Below are 19510 nucleotides of genomic sequence, written 5' to 3'. Positions count from 1 at the left end.
GAGTTTTGGGGGATTTTGGGGCTCTAAAAGTTCCAATTTTTAGAGGGGATTTTGGGGTTTTTTGGGGGGATTTGAGGTGGGAATTTTGGGGTGAATTTTTAGGGATTTTGGGGCTCTGAAAATCCCAATTTTTGAGGGAATTTTGGGGTAAATTTTGGGGGATTTAGGGGCTTTAAAAATCCAAATTTTTAGTGGGAATTTTGGAGTAAATTTTTGGAATTTTGGGTGGAAATTTTGGGGTGAATTTTGGGGATTTTGGGGCTTTAAAAATACCAATTTTTGGGTGAATTTTTGGGACTTTTGGGGCTCTAAAAATCCCAATTTTTGGGGGGAATTTTGGGGTAAATTTGAGGGATTTTGAGGCTTAAAAAATTTCAGTTTTCAGTGGAAATTTTGGGGTCATTTTTAGGGATTTTGGGTGGAAATTTTGGGGTGAATTTAGGGGATTTTTGGGCTTTAAAAATCTCAGTTTTGGGGGGGAATTTTGGAGTAAATTTTTGGGATTTTGGGTGGAAATTTTGGGCTGAATTTAGGGGATTTTTGGGCTTTAAAAATCTCAATTTTTGGTGGAGAAATTTTAGAGTAAATTTTTGGGATTTTGGGTGGAAATTTTGGGGTGAATTTAGGGGATTTTGGGGCTTTAAAAATTCCAAATTTTTGGTGACTTTAGGCGATTTGGGGGCTTTAAAAATTCCAATTTTTAGTGGGAATTTTGGGGTTTTTTGAGGGATTTTAGGTGGGAATTTTGGGGTGAATTTGGGGGATTTTGGGGCTTTAAAAATCTCAGTTGTGGGGGGTGAATTTTTGGGATTTTGGGGCTTTAAAAATTCCCACTTTAAGCAGGAAATTTTGGAGTGAATTCTGGGGATTTTTGGGCTCTAAAAATTTCAATTTTAATGGGAATTTTGGGGGATTTTGGGTGGGAATTTTGGGGTGAATTTGGGGGATTTGGGGGCTTAAAAACATCTCAGTTTTCAGTCGGGATTTTGGGGTCATGTTCTGGGATTTTGGGGCTCTGAAATCCCGATTTTTAGTGGGAATCTTTGGGGTCATTTTTGGGGCATTTTGGGTGAATTTTGGGGGATTTTGGGGCTCTAAAAGTTCCTATTTTTAGTGGGAATTTTGGGGTGATTTTTGGCATTTTGGGGGGAAATTTTGGGGTGAATTTTTAGGGATTTTGGGGCTCTAAAAATCCCAATTTTTAGTGGGAATTTTGGGGTGAATTTTTGGGATTTTGGGTGGAAATTTTGGGGTGAATTTAGGGGATTTTGGGGCTTTAAAATTTTGTCCTGGGTTGAAGTATATTCTATCACCATCTTCATGAACTGTTGAAACCAGGTGAGGCAGTGCTCCCTGCCTCCTCCACTCTGGCTTATCTTCTGTTAATGGCCCATCAGCACCTTTGCTACACAGCTCACAGATAACCCCCTCCTGGACTACCTCCTGTTAATGGGCCCATCAGGCCTTATCACATGACTCACCATCCCATTGTGAGATGCTCCGCCCAGAGGGAGGAACCAAGCATTCCAGCCTGGATATAAGCTGAGACTCTGAACACCAGAGGGGCGCTTACCCACTGGATTCCCAGAGGACCCGAGCTACCAGACCTTTCTACAGGATCACTGCTTCAGGAAGACCACCTCATCTGGACTGCTTCCATCACTCCGCTCAGGTTGTATTCTGACTCTGTCAGTGGTCTTTTGTATTATTGCATCTATTTTAGTTTACTTTCTTTCCTTTTTTTTTTCCTATTAAATTGTATCTCTGACTTGGAGCCTCTCATTTGTTTTGCTTCCAAACCACTACACATGGAGAAGAAAAAGCCCATTTTAGTTATTAATACAGTTGTTCACGTTCCATCACAATCAGAAGACAGCATAATTAACTATTAGCATATTATTTGAGAATCAAAGCTTCCAGCCAGAAAAACTGTCTGTCAAGAGATGTCAGTAAGCAGAGGCAGCCATAGTACGGAGACCACACAGTTCCTCGTGCCCACACGTTCCCAGTGCACGATGCAAGTAATCATCAAAAGCACAACTGAGACAGAATACAGTAATAGAAAGTTAACGACTTACACCATTTGCACCATAAGAATGCAGTAAGAGGAGGGAGCTCAGGCAAATAGAGTTACAAAGTAGGTTGAAAAGCAGCTCGTCTTACTAATCAGAACAGCATTGAGCGGTACGATGTGCAGAATTCAGAGACAACGTAAGAAAAATATTATCTAGCAAATAATATATGCCTGTGGTTAAAGATCGAAATTATGACACCCATTCCTGGTTTTGCCAGCTCTCCTGTGAAATTGTGAGGAGGCTCCACTTCTCCATCATTAAAATGGGGATCACAGGAAATTCTTGTTACTTGGAATGCTAAAGTTTACTTAAACTTTCAAATTCTACGTATAGGATACTGCAGAAGGAGTGTTTTCAGTTTTATTTAAGTCTTGAATTTTAAGCACAGTGGAAATGAATGAAAACACAGTTAAGTTAAACTCTGGTGCTTATTTGTCCCTGGACCTTTTGGATAAAAGTCCCTCTGGACTAAAAATCTGAGGAAAACTAGTAACAGCAGGGAAAGTCAATTGCATTCATAAGTAGAAATGAAAGCTATGTAAGGTGAAGAAACTCGTGTGGCATGCGTCAATGGAACTAGTCCTAGTTATTAGTTACTAGTCGCGGCGAACAGGCGCTTTCTCGCTTCCCAGGCTAGGAGACGCACTTTCCGTGCCGCAGAAGCTTCTCTGCTTGTGGAGAGCTCAGAAACGGCACCTAGCGCTGTTCCCAGCCTGCCTGCAGCGTTGAACCGCTGACTGCACTTGGCGCAGAGAACAGGCGCTTTCTCGCTTCCCAGGCTAGGAGACGCACTTTCCGTGCCGCAGAAGCTTCTCTGCTTGTGGAGAGCTCAGAAACGGCACCTAGCGCTGTTCCCAGCCTGCCTGCAGCGTTGAACCGCTGACTGCACTTGGCGCAGAGAACAGGCGCTTTCTCGCTTCCCAGGCTAGGAGACGCACTTTCCGTGCTGCAGAAGCTTCTCTGCTTGTGGAGAGAACCAGTCCACCAGGCCATTGCTATTCCAATTTAAACATTCAGTTCCACTCTCTGCCGTGCTCCAGATACCCCTATATGTTACTCCAGTGTCTTTGTAGCATTTAACTTCAGTATCTGAAAACAAGGTAAGATGTGAAAATCTAAGGAAAGCATACCAATTCTTTTCCCTGACAGTTTCCCCAGTCTCTGCTCTGTTTAAACTTGGCTCTCAAATGTCTTGTCTAGTAAGTCAGTGAAAATGCCCTGTCAGGCAGTCTGTAAGTGTGTATGAAGGTCTTCAGTTACAAAATTTAGAGTTTTATTAAGAGGCACCTAGAACAACCAAGATGTGCTTAAAAGTTCTTTGTAGTATTAGCTTTAGAATAAAAAAAGACAACTTACTAGAGAGCCTAGCCTACAGCAGGAGCTTCTGGGTATCTCATCCTTGTGTACTGCACAGCTAACCCCAATAGCTGTGTTCACAGCAGTTGATGCGGTATACTCACCTATTTCACACTGCTTCCCTGAGAAACCTTGGTGGCACTGGCAGATGAAGAGCTGTGGGGAATAATATGCCTGTGAACACTGGCCCCCATTGTAGCATTTATTTCTGGTGCAGGCTGTGGAATAAGCAAAAGCCAGGAAATACTGTTAGATTTCACAGAAGCAAGAAGCTGGAAATGTAGACACACCTTTCATTTTCCTGTCAGTCTCTTTTAGCCTGTTCTGTTTTTCCCTACCCACCTGTTATTGCCATGTGCTTACAGCCTTTTTGTGTAGCGCTTCAATTTTTTTCTCTGTTTCATTCTCTTCACATATTCTGTCAGACTTTCTCAGCTCCATGCCCACTCCCACTTAGTCCCGCCCATGACTGTGTATACTGGTATTTTCTTTTCTATCCTCTTCTATTCCCAGACAAATTTTCTGTGCAGTAACTCTGGCCCTGACAGTGGATGATTAGATGGACAAGCTCTCACCATTTACTTTTTCTTTGTCATACTTACCTCTGACAGGCACAGTGTGGCAGTGACTCCGACCACTGTCACACCCACAGTATTCGATTCTGCTCCCTGAAAGCCTCAGCCAGGTCCCCCTGTATTGGTAAATTTCTGCAGATGAATTATCTGTGCAAATGGCTGTAATCGGAGAAGGGAAATCCTCTTTTAGTTCAGGGAAAAGACCTGGCTGAGCAAAAGGACTCCCTTCTATTTCCAGGAGAAAAGCATCTGTGATGGGAGCATCTTTCTAATGGGTTGCCCTTTTTCCTTCTCCGACCACAACGGTCCCATCTCTCTCGCTGCTGTGCTGCCAAATGTACTGTTCCACTATTGACTCGTCTCTCTTTCTTTCAAGAAGAGCAGAGGGAGGGGAAAACTTTGTTGTGGATGGTATTAACGCGCTGGTATTTTGCCTTCTGAATCTCTCATCCACATAACCATGACCAAAAGCTCTCAGGCTCTGTTTCCTCAGCATGATTTGCTTTCCCCTCCCATGTTCATAATGCTCCAGCTAACATGGTTTTAGTTAGCCTGGCTTACCTCTAGATCTGGCTCCTCGTTTGAAACGCATGTGTAAGCCCTGCAAGCAAAGAAGGTTAATTCTGTGAGTAACTGCTCTCTTAAAAAAGATGAGAGAACAAGTACCTTCAAAGAGTCAGTCCTTTTCTTAAGGGCATGTAAATCAGGAGCTCTGAGGAATTGTCTGCCCTCTTGTCAGACAATACAGTGAAATGTGCCTCTAGTACCTCAGGATGGGTTCCTAAGAATTGTAAATCATTTTGTTCCACAGATTACCAGGTGATTGCTTGTCATCTGAGTGAGGTGAATTTGGGATATGCTGTACTCACATTGTGTGTGAAGTCATTATGTGTTCTTGGGGCGTTGCAAATGCTAACTGAAGCTTGCCAGCTTTCTGCTATTTGAAGGAGGTTCAAGCAAATAATTTCCAAGGTAGGTACAGTCAACAAGCAGTTACTTTTGCTCACTGACATGCAGTTTCCCCATGAGACTTTGTAGCTTGATTATCTTTAAGAGATATGTCTCTTGCAGCCAGTTAAATGAAATATTTTGGATACAGTTTAATGGAGGAAACCAATTTAGAAAGCTTCTTTGATTAGGCCACAAGAGAAAGAAGATAAGAAGGAGGAAAGGTGGGATAGCAATTTTTTGAGAAAGGGAGTAAACGTTCTGGAATTGTGTAGCATTTACTCAAGCTGTGTGTGGTGTGAGGCTTAAAGTGAGGGGACAAGGGAACCACTGACGTGCAGTTTTAAGTGAGAATAGTGATGAAGATGATGACCATAGAAAACGGAAGGCTGGCTACAATGGAGTTCTTATTAACAGTGAAAGGTGACAGTGAACAGATACACCAGGAATACCCGGAGAAGACTTGTTTACTTGCAAGTCTTGAAATGAAAACGGGCCAGGATAACACATAACACATCCACAATGATAGACTACTTTGTAACATTTTTCTTCCTCTGATTTGTAGTGAGCTAAGCAGATTCTCATTCTGTCTGATGCAGACAGCTGCAGCCAATGGCAAAGAAATGCTGCTGAAAATACAGGAAGATGGCAAGAGAATTATTTGATGAATTAGCCTCTTACCTGGCACTGGGCAGTCATGATTGCTCCTACCAGCACAAGGAGACATGGGAGCTTGCCTTCCATTCGGAGTGTTTTTCACATCAGCTCTAAAGATCAAATTATCTGTAGAGACAAAAAATAGGATGTTGAACAAAGGAAGTTTACAGCGTGAATGCAGTTCAAGGTGTAACTTTAAATGAAAGTTTTAAATGATGAGAATTCTTTTTATACATTTTTTCAACCCATCACTTCTCAGCTGTCTGGTCTAACTGTCCTGGTCTTCCTAGGGAAACTGCCAGGCTGGATCCAGATGTGCTTTTACTTGATAAACTTAGAAACTTGTAAGCTAAAGCACACTCATTTACATCTGGAGGAAACTGAGAGAGTGCTTCCTGGGGAATAATACAGAAGTAAATTCCAAGTACTTTTTCCCTAAATTGTAGGATGCCAACAGTAGTACCATGTGCACTATTAGAGAGATGGGCTTACCTGATGATGCAGTGTAATGGTGATTTAAATGTGTTAATTGAGATTCTGATTACTGACACCTACTTAAGAGATCTCTTGCAGAGGGTCTGCTGAAGGGTCAGTTTGTGTTAACAGTGGTTTAAGAGGATCTGCATTTCTTGTAGACTGCTACTTTGGGTGAGAGTGAAGATTCTCTCTTGTGTAGAGAATGTGTAGGCAAAATGACTTTGCTTGATGATAGGTGAGGACTTATTTTCAATATTTCTACCGATCCTTCCCAACTAAGCCTTTAGTTTTTACTAGTATCATACGCTTTTGCTAAAAAGGCAGAGTTGTGGCAATGGTCTGGCAGGCTAGCTTTTTTCTGATAGTCTCATTTATTTGTTGCAGCATCTTTCTCTATGTCACTTCTATGCAGTCACAACTATACATTATTCCCTCTAACCTCTTCAGCAGCTTTACACTTCAAAGCCCTGTTCAATCCACCAAGAAGAGTTTCTGCTTTCTCCAAATCGATTTACATAGTCTGACTCGTCTATCAGTACTCTTGGGAGAGAACCTTCATTGATCCCTAGTGGAAGATTGTAAGGTGTCATGTAGGTGTGGTGGACCCTGCCTGCTTTGAACAAGTCCTGCACCACAAGTCCATTTTCTCTCTTCCTTTTAAAATATAATACCTCCTATACAAACCAAGAGCTGGGAGCAAGATAAAGTAGCAGGCACAAGATACAGGCAAGAAGATAGATTTTAATTTCCAGTCTCTAGGATTGCCCTGAAGTTCCAAATACTTGAAATAATATTCAGGCAGCGTTGCCCACACTATCACCTTTTTATCATCTATGTTATATGCAGAAAGCTAACTCAATTATTTGAAAAAACTACTACTTCCAGAAATCATGAGCTCAGACTCTGTTTATATAAAGCCAAAGAAGGCAGCTGGATAACAGCTGGTGAAACTGGAGTATGATAGATGAGTCATAAATTTGGATTCAGGGCTAATATGGAGAAAGACTCTGGGTTTTTAGTAGTTTTGTCATTGGGGCTTTTTTATTTGTCTGTTTGTTTGTTTGTTTGTTTTAAAATTTGTTCAAAGCAAAAGGTATAAATAGTCCAGTTTCTGAAGCAGAACCAGAAGTACAGCAGGATAATTTAGGATGCGATTTCTCATCATTAGGCTGCAAAAAGAAGGGACTTAAGTTGCAAGTCAGACTGAAAAGATTCACAAGAACATCTTCCGAGAACCTTAATTACTCCATGCTTTATCTTTAGGTCACATCTTGACGATAAAATCCTTAAAATTCGGAGCATCTCTCAGTGACTTGTATTGGTCCATGGATTTCACAGTACACTTTTTATATACTTTCAAGTCATTTTTCACCTCTTAGGAAACACTGCATAGTGAGCCTTTTAAAAAAAAAAGTGGTACAAGCGATTCCCAAGTAGACATTAACTTCAATTGCATCTGAGCTAAATCAGCAGCGTTCCCAAAGCCGAAGTGAATGATCTGAACCGCTGTCCAGTCGGTTGGTTTCTGCTGTAACCCTGTGTTATAGTATCCTTACTCCCCGCAGCTGTGGCTCATTATTACAGCTATGCAGGCTTGTGTTCTGAATCCCACAGTGGCAATGTTTTAACTTGCTAATTGTTGGTATCACTGGTGATCTTTGTTGTTATCTGCAGAGAAGGCTTGAAGTTCTTAAAACTGTTAGAAACAAGATTCCGGTAGCTAAGACGCTTTCAAAGAAAGCTTTGTTCAGTGAAACTACTTAGATCTGAGTTGAGCTGCCTGCTTAGAATTTCTTCCTGGGAAGCTCGGTAAAGAACTTACTGAGCTCATGCTAGGTACTGTTACTTAGCTCTAACAACTGGCTTTTTCTGTCTCAGCTTCTGCTCTCAGATACCTTCATGAGAACAGGATCATCCATAGAGACTTGAAGCCAGAGAACATTGTGCTGCAGCAAGGAGAGCAAAGGGTAAGCAGGAAGCAGACGTCTCTACCTGCACAGACAAGTAAACTTACAAGGAACCTGCATGTGCTTCATGCAGTTACATGGTCCCTCTGCAAGAGCACTCAGCCCAGGATAACACCCGTCTCAGGTCACTGTCACATAGTATTCTGTGTGCAGCTGAGGTGAGACGTTGTATTAGACGTCTGTTAACACCTGACATTTTGACTTTCAACTATTAAGGAAAGAAGCAGACTGTCCTGATTGACCAAAGATCGGAAGGAGCTAGAGGCGTAACTGCTAAGTGTGCTACAACACCTTCAAATTCTTTGTGGTTTTAGAAATCTACAGTAGCCTCCCATTTCTGCTTCTATCTCTTCACTGGCACCTTTCCTGCATAGCTTTGAAGAGCCAGACCTTTTCTTTCTGCTGTATGATGTGCTTTTAACAGGACTTCAGTCTGGCATTCTTATTCTCTGTTGTGTGTTTCAGTTAATACACAAAATCATTGACCTTGGTTATGCTAAGGAGTTGGATCAGGGGAGCCTGTGCACATCCTTTGTTGGGACTCTGCAGTACTTGGTAAGAAAGGAATTCAGCTAGAAGAGCAGCTACTGCTTTCTAGTGGGATAGAATTAACTGTTACCAAGCTTTGGGCTGGGATTAGGTACTTGCACGGTATGGGGTGCATTTGTGGTGCTGAAGCTAGCAAAGGTGACTGCTTTTTTGCTGACACTGGGTTTTGCTGAGACTGGGTTTTGTGCTACCTGCATCTGTTATAAATAAGCAGGAGTGCCAGTAACCTATGCTACTCACTCCAGGAGGGTCTTAAAGCCCGTGAGAGGCAGCGTTCAATAATGTCTTTAATTATTTGTACAAATGTTAATGAGATGTTAAGGGACAGAGAAAGCTGAGAGCTTTCTGGCCAAAGCCATCTGGCTTTGTCTCACGCGTGTAAACTGTATCAGGCTCCAGAGCTGCTGGAACAGCAGAAGTATAGGGTGACAGTGGATTCCTGGAGCTTTGGCACGCTTGCCTTTGAGTGCATTACAGGCTTCCGACCATTCCTACCCAACTGGCAGCCAGTGCAATGGTGAGTGAACCGTGGCTGGGTGGTAAGTGGGCATGATGTGACTTTCCTGTTTACAGGAAGCAGAAGTGTGGTCCCTTGATTCTGAGGATAATATCCCTATGTTTCTTGCCCTTTTGGAAAGTGACCCCTTTCACAGGGGCTTGACTCACCTGAGCAAGTTCAGCATTCCTGAGACTTGCTCTATGGGATAAGGGCTGACTCCCGCAGGGCAGGTAACAGAAACCAAAGTGGCATCTGTATTATATGTCAAGAGTAGCTTTTAAGAGCCTACTAGCATGCAGGCTGGGAAAGGCGGGCAATTTTTTCACCATTGTACTCGCTCACATTAAGCATGCAAAAGTGCGTCAGAAGAGTGAGCTGGATATTGTTGTTTCAGAAGACTTATCCGGAGAAGTCAAGTTTTCTAGCAGTTTGCCCTGCCCCAACAATCTAAACAGGTGAGTACTAGAAATTGCTGTGCTGAGATAAACTGATTCTTCTGCAAAAGGACCAAGTTTGTGTTGTATGCCTTACTGTGTTAATCTGTGAATACACTGAGTGCGTGACACAGGCAGTACTACTGTCGCTTGTCAGACTTGTGTAGTCTTGGTTTCTGCCTTCTAAACGCTGCGTTTGTGATGGGGAGAGGTGGAGTGCTGGAGGGAGAAGGAGGGGGGCAGTTTTGTCAGTCCTCCCACACAGAACAGGCCGTATCGTTACTGCAAATGCACTTTTACCTTTTCTGATCTCCTGGTTTTTGTTGCTCAGTGTTTTGTCTGGGAGGCTGGAGAAATGGCCGCAACTCATGTTAATGTGGCACCCACGTCAGAGAGGTACAGATCCTACCTATGGACCCAATGGGTGTTTCAAAGCATTGGATGGCATTTTGAACTTGAAGGTAAGCAATATGTCTGTATTAGCCTAAAAAGTTTTCCAGAGAGCAGTTTCCTGAGCCTCTGAATCCTAGACTTCGGAGGAAGAGTGAGGCAGAAACTCATAGAACTGTCTCCTGACCGTTAGTGACAGGTGCTTTCCTCTTGCTTCTTTGAGGACAAATACTCCCTGAGCTTGTTGGGAGTAGTGAAGAGCTTCTGTGCATGCTTGGTTCCATATTCTGAGAGAGGATTCTACAGGTATTTAACTGCCATGTTTAACTGCCATATTTAACTCTCTTCCACTTGATGGAGGACAAGAACTTTGCCATAATGTTAGGAAGTAGCTGTAAAGTGACTTCTTGATTCTGCCAAGTGCTTTGAACAGTTTCTTGGTGGTCATTTTTTCGGTCCCTCAATCTCTGCTCTAAGATGACCAATGTATCTTCAGCCTTTCTCATGCCACGCTACTCTTCTGGTAGTTGCTTCACGTTTTGAACATGGTTACGGGAACTGTGCACACCTACCCTGTGACAGAGGAAGAGACTCTGCAGAGTGTGAAGGCCAGGATTCAGTCAGATACAGGAATTCCAGAACAGGACCAGGAACTAGTGCAGGAAGCAGGACTTGAATTGTTTTCTCAGAAGTTGGTCACTAAACATACAGCTGATGGCAAGGTGAGTCTCGGTATTTCCTTTCTTGAGTTTGAGTGAATCAGAAGTCACTGCACTCGCTTTGGGATCAGAGCACTCCCTGCTGTTGTGGCATGCTTTTGTCATGGTAACCTCACAGACCTAACAGCCACTGTAGCGTAGGCAGCCTGTTGCCTTTGGTGCTCTGTGTTTGGTTGAGGAGGACTCTTCTGTTTGTGGTGTTGCCAAGGCTTGCTCTTCCCAAGAAAACCTGGTTGGGTCTTTTGTCTTCTGCAGGTGAATGATACTGCAGCAACAGACACAGACCTTCTCTTCCTCTTTGATAACAAGAAAATTTCCTGAGGCTCAGGTGGCCTTGCGTCCTCATCCAGAAAGTGTTGGCTGCATCCGTAAGGACTCCTCTGGCATGAATATGAAGGGCGGGCCGGGGTCAGTGTTGAGAGGGGCGTCTGTGTTTTGTGGTCTGTATCGTGCACAAAGAGTAGAGGGAGCTTTTGCGTATTGGGACTGAAGAAGCGGTAAAATGGACTGTCATTCATTCAGTTTATCAGAATAACTAAAAAAGGGAGGTGTTTGATTATGACATGCTAGGGGAGCTGCACAGGGGTTATCCAGCTCTAGGCTTTGCAGGCAGTAACATGCCCCTCAAAGGAGCAATGTTTTGGTCTGTTTTGTGATAACACAGTATTCCTGCTTCACGCTGATATGTCCATTTCCCTTTCTCCCACCTCCTTTGTTTTCAGTTCAGGATCCAAAGAAGAATCTCCACTTTTTCCAGTTGCGGAAAGTGTGGGGTCAGATCTGGCACACGATGCGGATGCTGAAAGAGGACTGTAATCGGCTTCAGCAGGGGCAGCGAGCAGCCATGTACGGTGGCCGTTTCTCCACAATACTTATCTCTGTCTTTGTGCGCTGGTGGAAGGGAAGACAGAAATGGGACCCTGTTGGAATGGGGAAGCCCGTGATTGGAGCTGTATGCAATTCATGAAATGTGGAGAGTTAGCCCTTTGGCACAACTGCATTTGTCCTCACCGCTGTCTCAAGTATCTGTTTTGGATGTAAATGAAAGCCTGGTGGATTTCTACTTTCAGAGGCTAATAGGACCTTCTTGTCCTTGCAGGATGAATCTGTTGCGTTACAATAGTACCCTCTGGAAGATGAAGAATTCTATGGCCTCCCTTTCTCAGCAGCTGAAAGCAAAGCTGGACTTCTTTAAAACAAGCATCCAAATTGACCTGGAAAAGTATAAAGAGCAGATTGAGTTTGGAATTAGTGAGTATAGCATCTGGAAAACGGGTCTTTTCATGACTCTTATCCTCACAAAAACACCTGCCTCTTTCTCTGTGAACCTGAGAAAGCCAGTCACTCTTCTTTGATTCCTGTAGCTTCTGAGAAGCTGCTGTTTGTCTGGAAAGGGATGGAGCAAGCTGTGGAACTTTGTGGGAGGGTATGTTTCTAAATCTAACTGCTAGTCATAAAGAGGTTTGTTTTTGTTATCTCTCCCCTCCTCCCCCTTTAGCTTCATTGTCCCTGCCTTAAATAGAAACCCCTTGTATCTGCCCTGATGTCAGATTTCACATTGCCTTGGTTTATGTGGCACAATTTTTGTGCATTATTAGTACTACATGAAGCTCGTTCTGTTGTAAGGGTTAGGGGGAAACGGGAGATCTTGGCGAAGCCCCAGAAACGTCTTGGAATTTCCTTGAATTGAAACGACTCGTTTGTCTTTGGCCAAGGCTGCTGTTTGCATCTTGTTGGTTTGTTTAGAATTAAGAATGAGAAAGGAAGAACCAGTGTGAGTGTGTGTGGTAGTGTCTCTAGGTATGAGACTGTTGTGTTGCTTATGTTCTACCCTGCTTTCAGGAAGATGATGTGGAGCAGGTAGTGAAGAGGATGATGGCCCTGCAGACAGACATCGTGGACCTGCAGAGAAGCCCGCTAGGTCGTAAACAAGGAGGAACACTGGAGGATTTGTGAGTTGAACTACCTTGAGCTTCAGATGCAGGAGTGTTTCTGGCTAAGCTTACTCGCTAGAGGACAGTGAAAGGGCTGTTTCTTCCACCCAAATTGTGGGGGACTGGGAGCACTTTAACACTAAAGATGTTTTTTGACTCATCTGTCATTGTTCTGAAATGGCAGACAGGTATAGAAAAGATTTGAGTTCTCAAACTATTTGTTCCATGTTTTGGTTCTTTGGAAATCCTTTTCTTTCCTGCTTTTTTCTTCTAGAGAAGAACAAGCCAGAGAGCTGTACTGAAGACTCAGAGAGAAGCCAAGAGGTAAAAGACGCTTTAGCTCGAGGTCAGCTTGCTTTGTGTGTAACTTTGGAGGTGTAGTAACGATCATTGAGAAAACTAGCTGACTTCTAGGCCTGCCCAGACACTAGCAGCACATGGGCTGTCCTGGATTGCCTTTTCTCGAGAGGGAAGTCAGGGAGTCAGTTTCACACTAGGCCAGCCTTCCTTTCTTGGTGCTTTGTGAGCTGTTCTCGAAACTCCTCTGGAGCTCTTCACAGAGCAGGCTGTTGCCACAAGCAACAACCAACCTTTCTGGGTAGAAAGGATGAAAGACACGACTGTTCCTTTGATCCAGTCCCAACTCTCCTTTTCAAGTTCTTTAAATTTTGAAGAAGGTGGCTAAAATTCAGTGTAATTCATCCCACTCAAACTTGCATATCCTGAACTTTGGCTGTTTCAGGATTAAAGCAGTAGTGGAAATGAGCCGCTAAGAATCTTCTCACTCTGTCCTATAAACCGACCTTTCTGTGTAATATTGGCTGTCATTCCAGATCAGAGGACAGGCGGTGACAGCCAGGAAATAGTACGACTGCTTCTACAGGCAATCCAGACCTTTGAAAAAGAAGTTTGAGTCATTTATGCTCAGCTCAGGTGAGCTTTGCACATTTTATTCAGAGTTGAGAGAAGGTATTTTCTCTTCCAGCAAGAGAAGGTTTAAAACTCATTGCATATGGCTCTTGAGATCTTGCAGTGTTAACAGAAAATCATTAACTTCAGAACTGTTCTCCTACTGCAGTGGCCCATGTGTGATCTGATTAGTTTTTATTTTTTTAATAGTAAAACTGTAGTTTGCAAACAGAAGGCATTGGAATTGTTCCCCAGAGTGGAGAAAGTGATGAATCTGATGAGTGAAGATGAGGAAACAGTTGTTAGGCTTCAGGAGAAACGACAGAAAGAACTGTGGAACCTACTGAAAATTGCTTGTGTAAGTAAATTAAGAGCTCCCCTTTAACCTGAGAATATGGTTTGTAGCACAGGCTACTGAAACAATAGTAAATTGAGTGTATCCTATGGTTCTTTTCTTTCTTTTGAATCAGTATGAAAGCCAAGTTCCAGGTTGTCTCATATTCCCGGCTGCTGAAAACTAGTGGGAACAATTGCACTCTGAATATTCTGTGTTTTCTTCAGAGTAAAGTGCGTGGTCCTGTTACTGGCAGTCCAGAGAGCGTGAACACATCCCGTCTTGGTAGCTCAGGTCAACTGCTGCTGCAAGTCCCTTCTGGAACATTCAATTTATCAGAATCTGTAAGAAAAAGGTGAGGCAAAGTCTGGAGTTCTTTGGCTGCTAATGCCACCACTACAAAGCTAGTCTTCCTGCTTTGTGAAATAATGGCCCACAGGGTTTCTCATATTTTACACTTTGTGTTCAGCTTGCGTTGTCAGCAGCCTTAGTTTACTTGGTAGTTAAGACTTCCTGGGGCTTTCAGATCTTCCATATGAAAATTGGGTATCATGTATGGCTTCACTTCCCCCAGCCTCAGTAACAAAAGTGGTTTTTTGGTTTTCTTCCTTTAATCTGAGATGGTTGGGCTCACTTGGAAGTACACTGCCAGCAAGAACTGTTGAAGTATTGTCATGTAAGGTCACAGTAGCTGAGCTGTGTCATTGAGACTGCTGCATGCGTAGTTCCGGCTTGCTTAAATGAACTGGGTTACCACTTGGAATGAAAGACCTTGGTTTGTTTCTTTGCCTGTTGCCCCATCCTTAAGTTTATAGGCTACTCAGCTTTTCCTCTAGCAACAGTGGTTCCACCTAATAAGAACCCAGTTCCATCTTGGAATACATTTCCTTTCCCCCATTTAGTAAATCAGGGGCTGCCACCAACTTTTCAAGTTGCAGTATGAATTACAAGCCTATGACCTGACTAACTTCAGTGTTCTGCAGCGTATCTGCCAGAAGTATTTCTTGATGACAGAGGCAGCATCTCTTTAAACTGCCACAGAAATTAATAGTGTAATAATTGCCCCTTTCAGTGAGGAGCTGCTGCTGGAATCTCGGGAACTTTGTAGCCAACTAGAAAATGTGATGCGTGACACAATGAAGGATCAAGAGCAGAGTTTCTTGGTAATGTATTCACTCTTCTGTAAATGGACTAAGGAAGTGCCTGGCTTCGAAGTTCTGAATGTGCAACTTTGCCACCACTAACACAGCTAAATGAAATCTGCATTTTACTCATGGCCAAGGGGGAGAGTAGGAGATGCACAGAGATAGGAAGCACCGGTTCCCTCATAATCTGCCGCCTGACTTACTCTGCTTGCCAAAACTGGGAGCCACATGCTGGGAACTTGCTGCGCTAAACAGTAAAGGATGGGGCAAAGCACTTGGCTGTTGTACAAAACTACTGCAAAACTGCACACAAATTTGGGATGAGCGGGTGTCAGGGATCCTTAATTTAACAATGCAGAATATTGAAGAGAGAGTAAAATACTGGAGAGTGCAAATAGGTTGTTTCCTTGACAGCAGTCACGTGGCTCATCATGAAATTGACCAACTTGTTCCCAGTAAATTTTTTATAACTCTTAGCACACTTTACCTTTATTTTAGAAAAAGCTCAACTGTAGCCTGGTGTTGAATTTCATTTATTCTTTCGGCTCTAGACTGGAGCTGGCTGCAGCTTCAGGTAGAAGAAACAAACAATCCAGAACAAACCCAGATGTAGAATCACTCTGGTTGCCTCTGAAGCCATGCTGCTTTGGGAAGCCAACTGTGAAAAGCTGCTGCCTCTGAGAAGGGAATATCAACTGCCTTCTACTGTCACCAACTGCTTATGTGATACATATGGCTTAGCTTTTAGTATCCACTTCTCAGACACTTTTTCACAAAGATACACTAGGGAATGCCTGTTCTAACTGCTTGGAGAATGTTCTTAATTGTGCCTTAAGACAGCAGATCTCTGTCCTGATACGTCTTCCCTTGGGCATCGCCTGTGGCTGTTTTGCTGCATTTTGGGCTTTCTAATGAACAATGGACAAGGTATACCCAGTCACTGGTAGATGTCACCTTCCTAATGAACTGTGAACTTAATTGCTTAACTTTGCTGATTTGCACTTTTTTTCTTTAAGTGTAATGGTTGTACTTACCTAATACTTGTTTCCTGTATGGGAACAAAATTATCTAAAACATGTAAACTTTTGGTTTGCTCTTGTTGATGCGCTCAATAACACTATAATGGAAAAAGCTGCTTTCACTGTGCAGGTCTCTAAAACGTGAGAGGTGTAAGAATGTTAGCCTAGAAACCAAAGAAGGAAATCTTCAGTGTACAGGTATCGTGTAACAAAGCATTTGCAGATTATCTATTAACCATGCTTAAAGTTGCATGAAAAGATGAAAAAAAGACCAAAAACCCCAGCTGGATGGAACCTTGGTGAGAGTCAACACACACCAACCTTGTGTTCTGACTGTGACCAATTTATTTCATTCTGTTCTAACCCCAAATTTCCACTACAACACAGAGACCTCCTTTTATAAAAGGCTGTGAAGTATAGGACATGCAAAATGCAATACAATAATGGGGAGAGGTTGGATTTTCTTTTGGTTTTTTTGGAACAGATTTAAAATACAGGAAACTGAAATGTGGCACAAACATCACAACTTCCATGCATGCCTTCAAGTGTCTTCCTTTGTTGTGCTGGCACACTCTGGACTTCAGCAGTGGGTTAAAGTCATTCTTGGGCAGAGTAGAAAGTTCACACTTCTTCAAATTTTTGAGTAATATTAAGGCTGAAATGCACCAGGTACACTTTTCCTTCATCTTCCAGAGCACCACCAGTTGTTTTACTTAAAGCTGTGTTAGGCTTCCAGCTCAAATCCCAGCTCAATTTTGTGACCTCCAGCACTGAAATTCTTGCCATCAATCAAGCCCGAGAGGGTCAGCTTTACACCTACAAAAGCAAGTCACGAGAACCATCATGCACTGACATCCCAGTACAGTGCTCTTCCTCAGGTCCTTGACCTCACTAATGTGGCTTAGTTGCCACAGGAACTTGCATCCATAGACATCCTTTAGTTCTCTGAGTCTGCGTAGACTTCTAGCTCCTTTGTTCATCTAGTCTGTTCTTAAGATGACAGTGAATTAAACCGTAGTGTAGTACTTAACACCATTTGCTGTTACCAGTGAGAACTGCGTACCAGGTCGAAGGGCATGAGTGTAACCAATTCCAATGAGGCTGGCATTGTTCACTTTAGCCTATAGGAAAAAAAAAATCACAGTATTTATAAACTGTGTAAGTATTCATACAGAAGTATCCCAGTCCCCTGAGAAGGTGGCCTATGCATTAACACTCTTGAGCTACTTGGAGACCAACCTCTCTTAGAAGCATGTTCCAATCTTTTCCTTTTCTCAGGAGTTTTCAGCTTAAGCAAATGGTGCGAATTCTGCCTTCAGAGAATGCCATGCTGTTTTTCACTGCCTCCTCTATTATGTCTTTATATCTTTTAAAGAGCTACTTACTGCAGTCCCTCAGAGCCTGTCTTGTTCACATCACTCAGGAGTGATTTTCTTTTTTCTTCTAATGAGCAAGAAATACATGAATATGCAATCCCCTTTTTGCATTACTAAGTTTTGAGCTCTTAACAACAGTATTTCTCATTTTCAATTTTGGTTCAGTGGTCCTGGAACTAATTGTTGTTTTGAAACATAAATGCTTGCTACTTCAGTTCTTGGTCTTAAAACACACACGTCAGCTAACTTTCAACGGTTAACTTACTGTTAGGAGAAGGCTGTAAGCTCAGGTAAACTTCCACCATTGTAATTATAATATGGTTTTACATTATGGATTTAAGAATTCAAAGGACACTTTCATTGTCTTTTAAAAGACATTTTTCAGCACAGTAGCATGCTATTCCAAGCACACTAGTCAGACTATTTCACTATGGACAAAATTATATTTAAGATTTCTTTTCCTCCATAAGTTCACAAGTACGATGTGTGAGGTCCCAATTTAAATTTGAACCACAACAGAAGCCACAGTTCACAATCTACCATACTTCCTCAGTAACTAGTTCAGGCAACTGCTTCATTACAAATTTTCAGTATTTAGGGGAGCTTGAAATACTCATTTCTGTAACAAAATTCTTACCACAACGGAAGTCTTCTCATCCATTTGGTACTCTCCAGCAATACCAAAACGTGTGTTGTTACTGCCAGCAGTCCATGCAAGATTGACTGATGTCTCAACCTTATTAGTAACCTTCTGATAAACAGACCCACCAAACTCAGTGCCGTCATTCCTGTTTGTAATAGATGCAAGTGTGTCAGGCCTTGCTTTGTTTAGTAACTCTTTAGATTAACCCTTCCCCACAATGATTTGACATTATCTCCTAAAATGAACCAAGAGATCCAATACTTCCCTGAACCCAGGCTCACTACTTCCTAGCTGGAGCTGGCAGACTCCTGCTCCTATTTTTTTTTGCACAAAACATGTTTTGCTTGCAGAACGGAACAAGACTTGCCAGAGACCTACAGTTTAAGGTTCTGACAAAAAAAACCAAACCAAGCAAACCAAAACCAAAACCAACCCACCCAGATAACCTGGTTGCTTGTCTCAAGTAAGCCAGTGTGCAGTAACACATAAAGGAGACTTCAGTTATGAGAATAAGACTGAAAACAATGTTGTTGAGTTATAATTGTTTAAATACACCATCTTCAAAGCGTCTCAGGCCACCTGAATGCCAAGATTAGGGCTACGCAGCGATGACAGCTGGAAACAAACACAATGCCACGCATGCCTTTCTCCTTCATCTTGGGCATTTCTGAGGGAGAAAGTTTCTGTGTGGAGAGTGTGATTGATAACTGGCTAGCTGCAAAAGGTCACGTAGACATGAGGGAGCTTTGCTGAGCACACAGGCACTCTCATGAGAACCAGCAAGGCGGTAAGGTTCGCATGTCCTTGAGCACAGCTGGGATACGATAACAAGACCTTGTAGCTGAAAGATATGAGGGAGAAGCACGGTAAAACAAAAACTTACTCAAACTGTGTAACCACAAAGAAATGTAGAAAGAGGCGTAGCTGACTTTTAGTCTGAGCACCAATCCTGAGCTTAACTTTTGAAATATGCATGAGCTTATTAGTGTTATTATAAAAGCATTGTATGAATTATCAATAAACGAGATTTGCCGATCACTCATATTGAGTGAACATTTCTTCCGCCGCGGATTTCCCACAAGAACAGACTTTCCAGTTCTTAAAATCTTCTTAGTAGGAGGTGTGATGGTGCACTTTGACTAAATTGTGGTCAATTCTGTCTCCTAATAGCTGGCATCTTCAGATTCTACTGGCGGTGTTGGGAATATCTTTTCAAGAGTTGAGAAGGAAAGTGTCTTTTAAGGATTCTGATCTTCCAGTGTGATGCGTAGATACCAGTCAACGTGTAGACTGATGACAGGCACAGACAGTATGATTGGCAATTGCTTAGAAAATAAACAAAACATCAGGCAGTAGAATAATCCTGTCAACAAGGAGGATAACAGTAACTTTTCCAAGGGACAAATGTCAATGTCACTTTCAGTTACATTGCAGGAAAAAATGGTAAAAGAAATGGGTGTGACCCAGAATTCCCACAGCCAAGAGGATATGTGAGTACCAGTTT

At 42.6% G+C, this 19510-nt stretch overlaps 1 protein-coding gene and 1 long non-coding RNA gene across 2 annotated transcripts; both read left to right on the top strand.

Annotated features, from left to right (window-relative positions):
- The first annotated feature begins 11755 nt into the window (after window positions 1-11755).
- LOC136304170 (inhibitor of nuclear factor kappa-B kinase subunit beta-like) lies at window positions 11756-12691 on the top strand. Its single transcript, XM_066207801.1, has 3 exons — window positions 11756-11897; window positions 12011-12072; window positions 12489-12691. The coding sequence occupies exons 1-3, from the start codon at window positions 11783-11785 to the stop codon at window positions 12600-12602; spliced, it is 291 nt and encodes a 96-aa protein (XP_066063898.1). The 5' UTR covers window positions 11756-11782; the 3' UTR covers window positions 12603-12691.
- A 939-nt stretch (window positions 12692-13630) lies between these two features.
- On the top strand, window positions 13631-16517 carry LOC136304167 (uncharacterized). The gene is made up of 4 exons (XR_010724406.1): window positions 13631-13847; window positions 14051-14178; window positions 14896-14986; window positions 15520-16517. It is a non-coding gene; the product is annotated as an uncharacterized lncRNA (long non-coding RNA).
- The last annotated feature ends 2993 nt before the right edge of the window (window positions 16518-19510 follow it).

This window comes from Chamaea fasciata, unplaced genomic scaffold (assembly GCF_029207755.1).
Source record: "Chamaea fasciata isolate MVZ Bird 193981 ecotype frontalis unplaced genomic scaffold, bChaFas1.0.hap1 SCAF_55, whole genome shotgun sequence".
Lineage (NCBI taxonomy): Eukaryota > Metazoa > Chordata > Aves > Passeriformes > Sylviidae > Chamaea > Chamaea fasciata.
The sequence above is the reverse complement of the archived record's forward strand: the minus strand, read 5'-3'. Positions and strand labels throughout refer to the sequence as shown.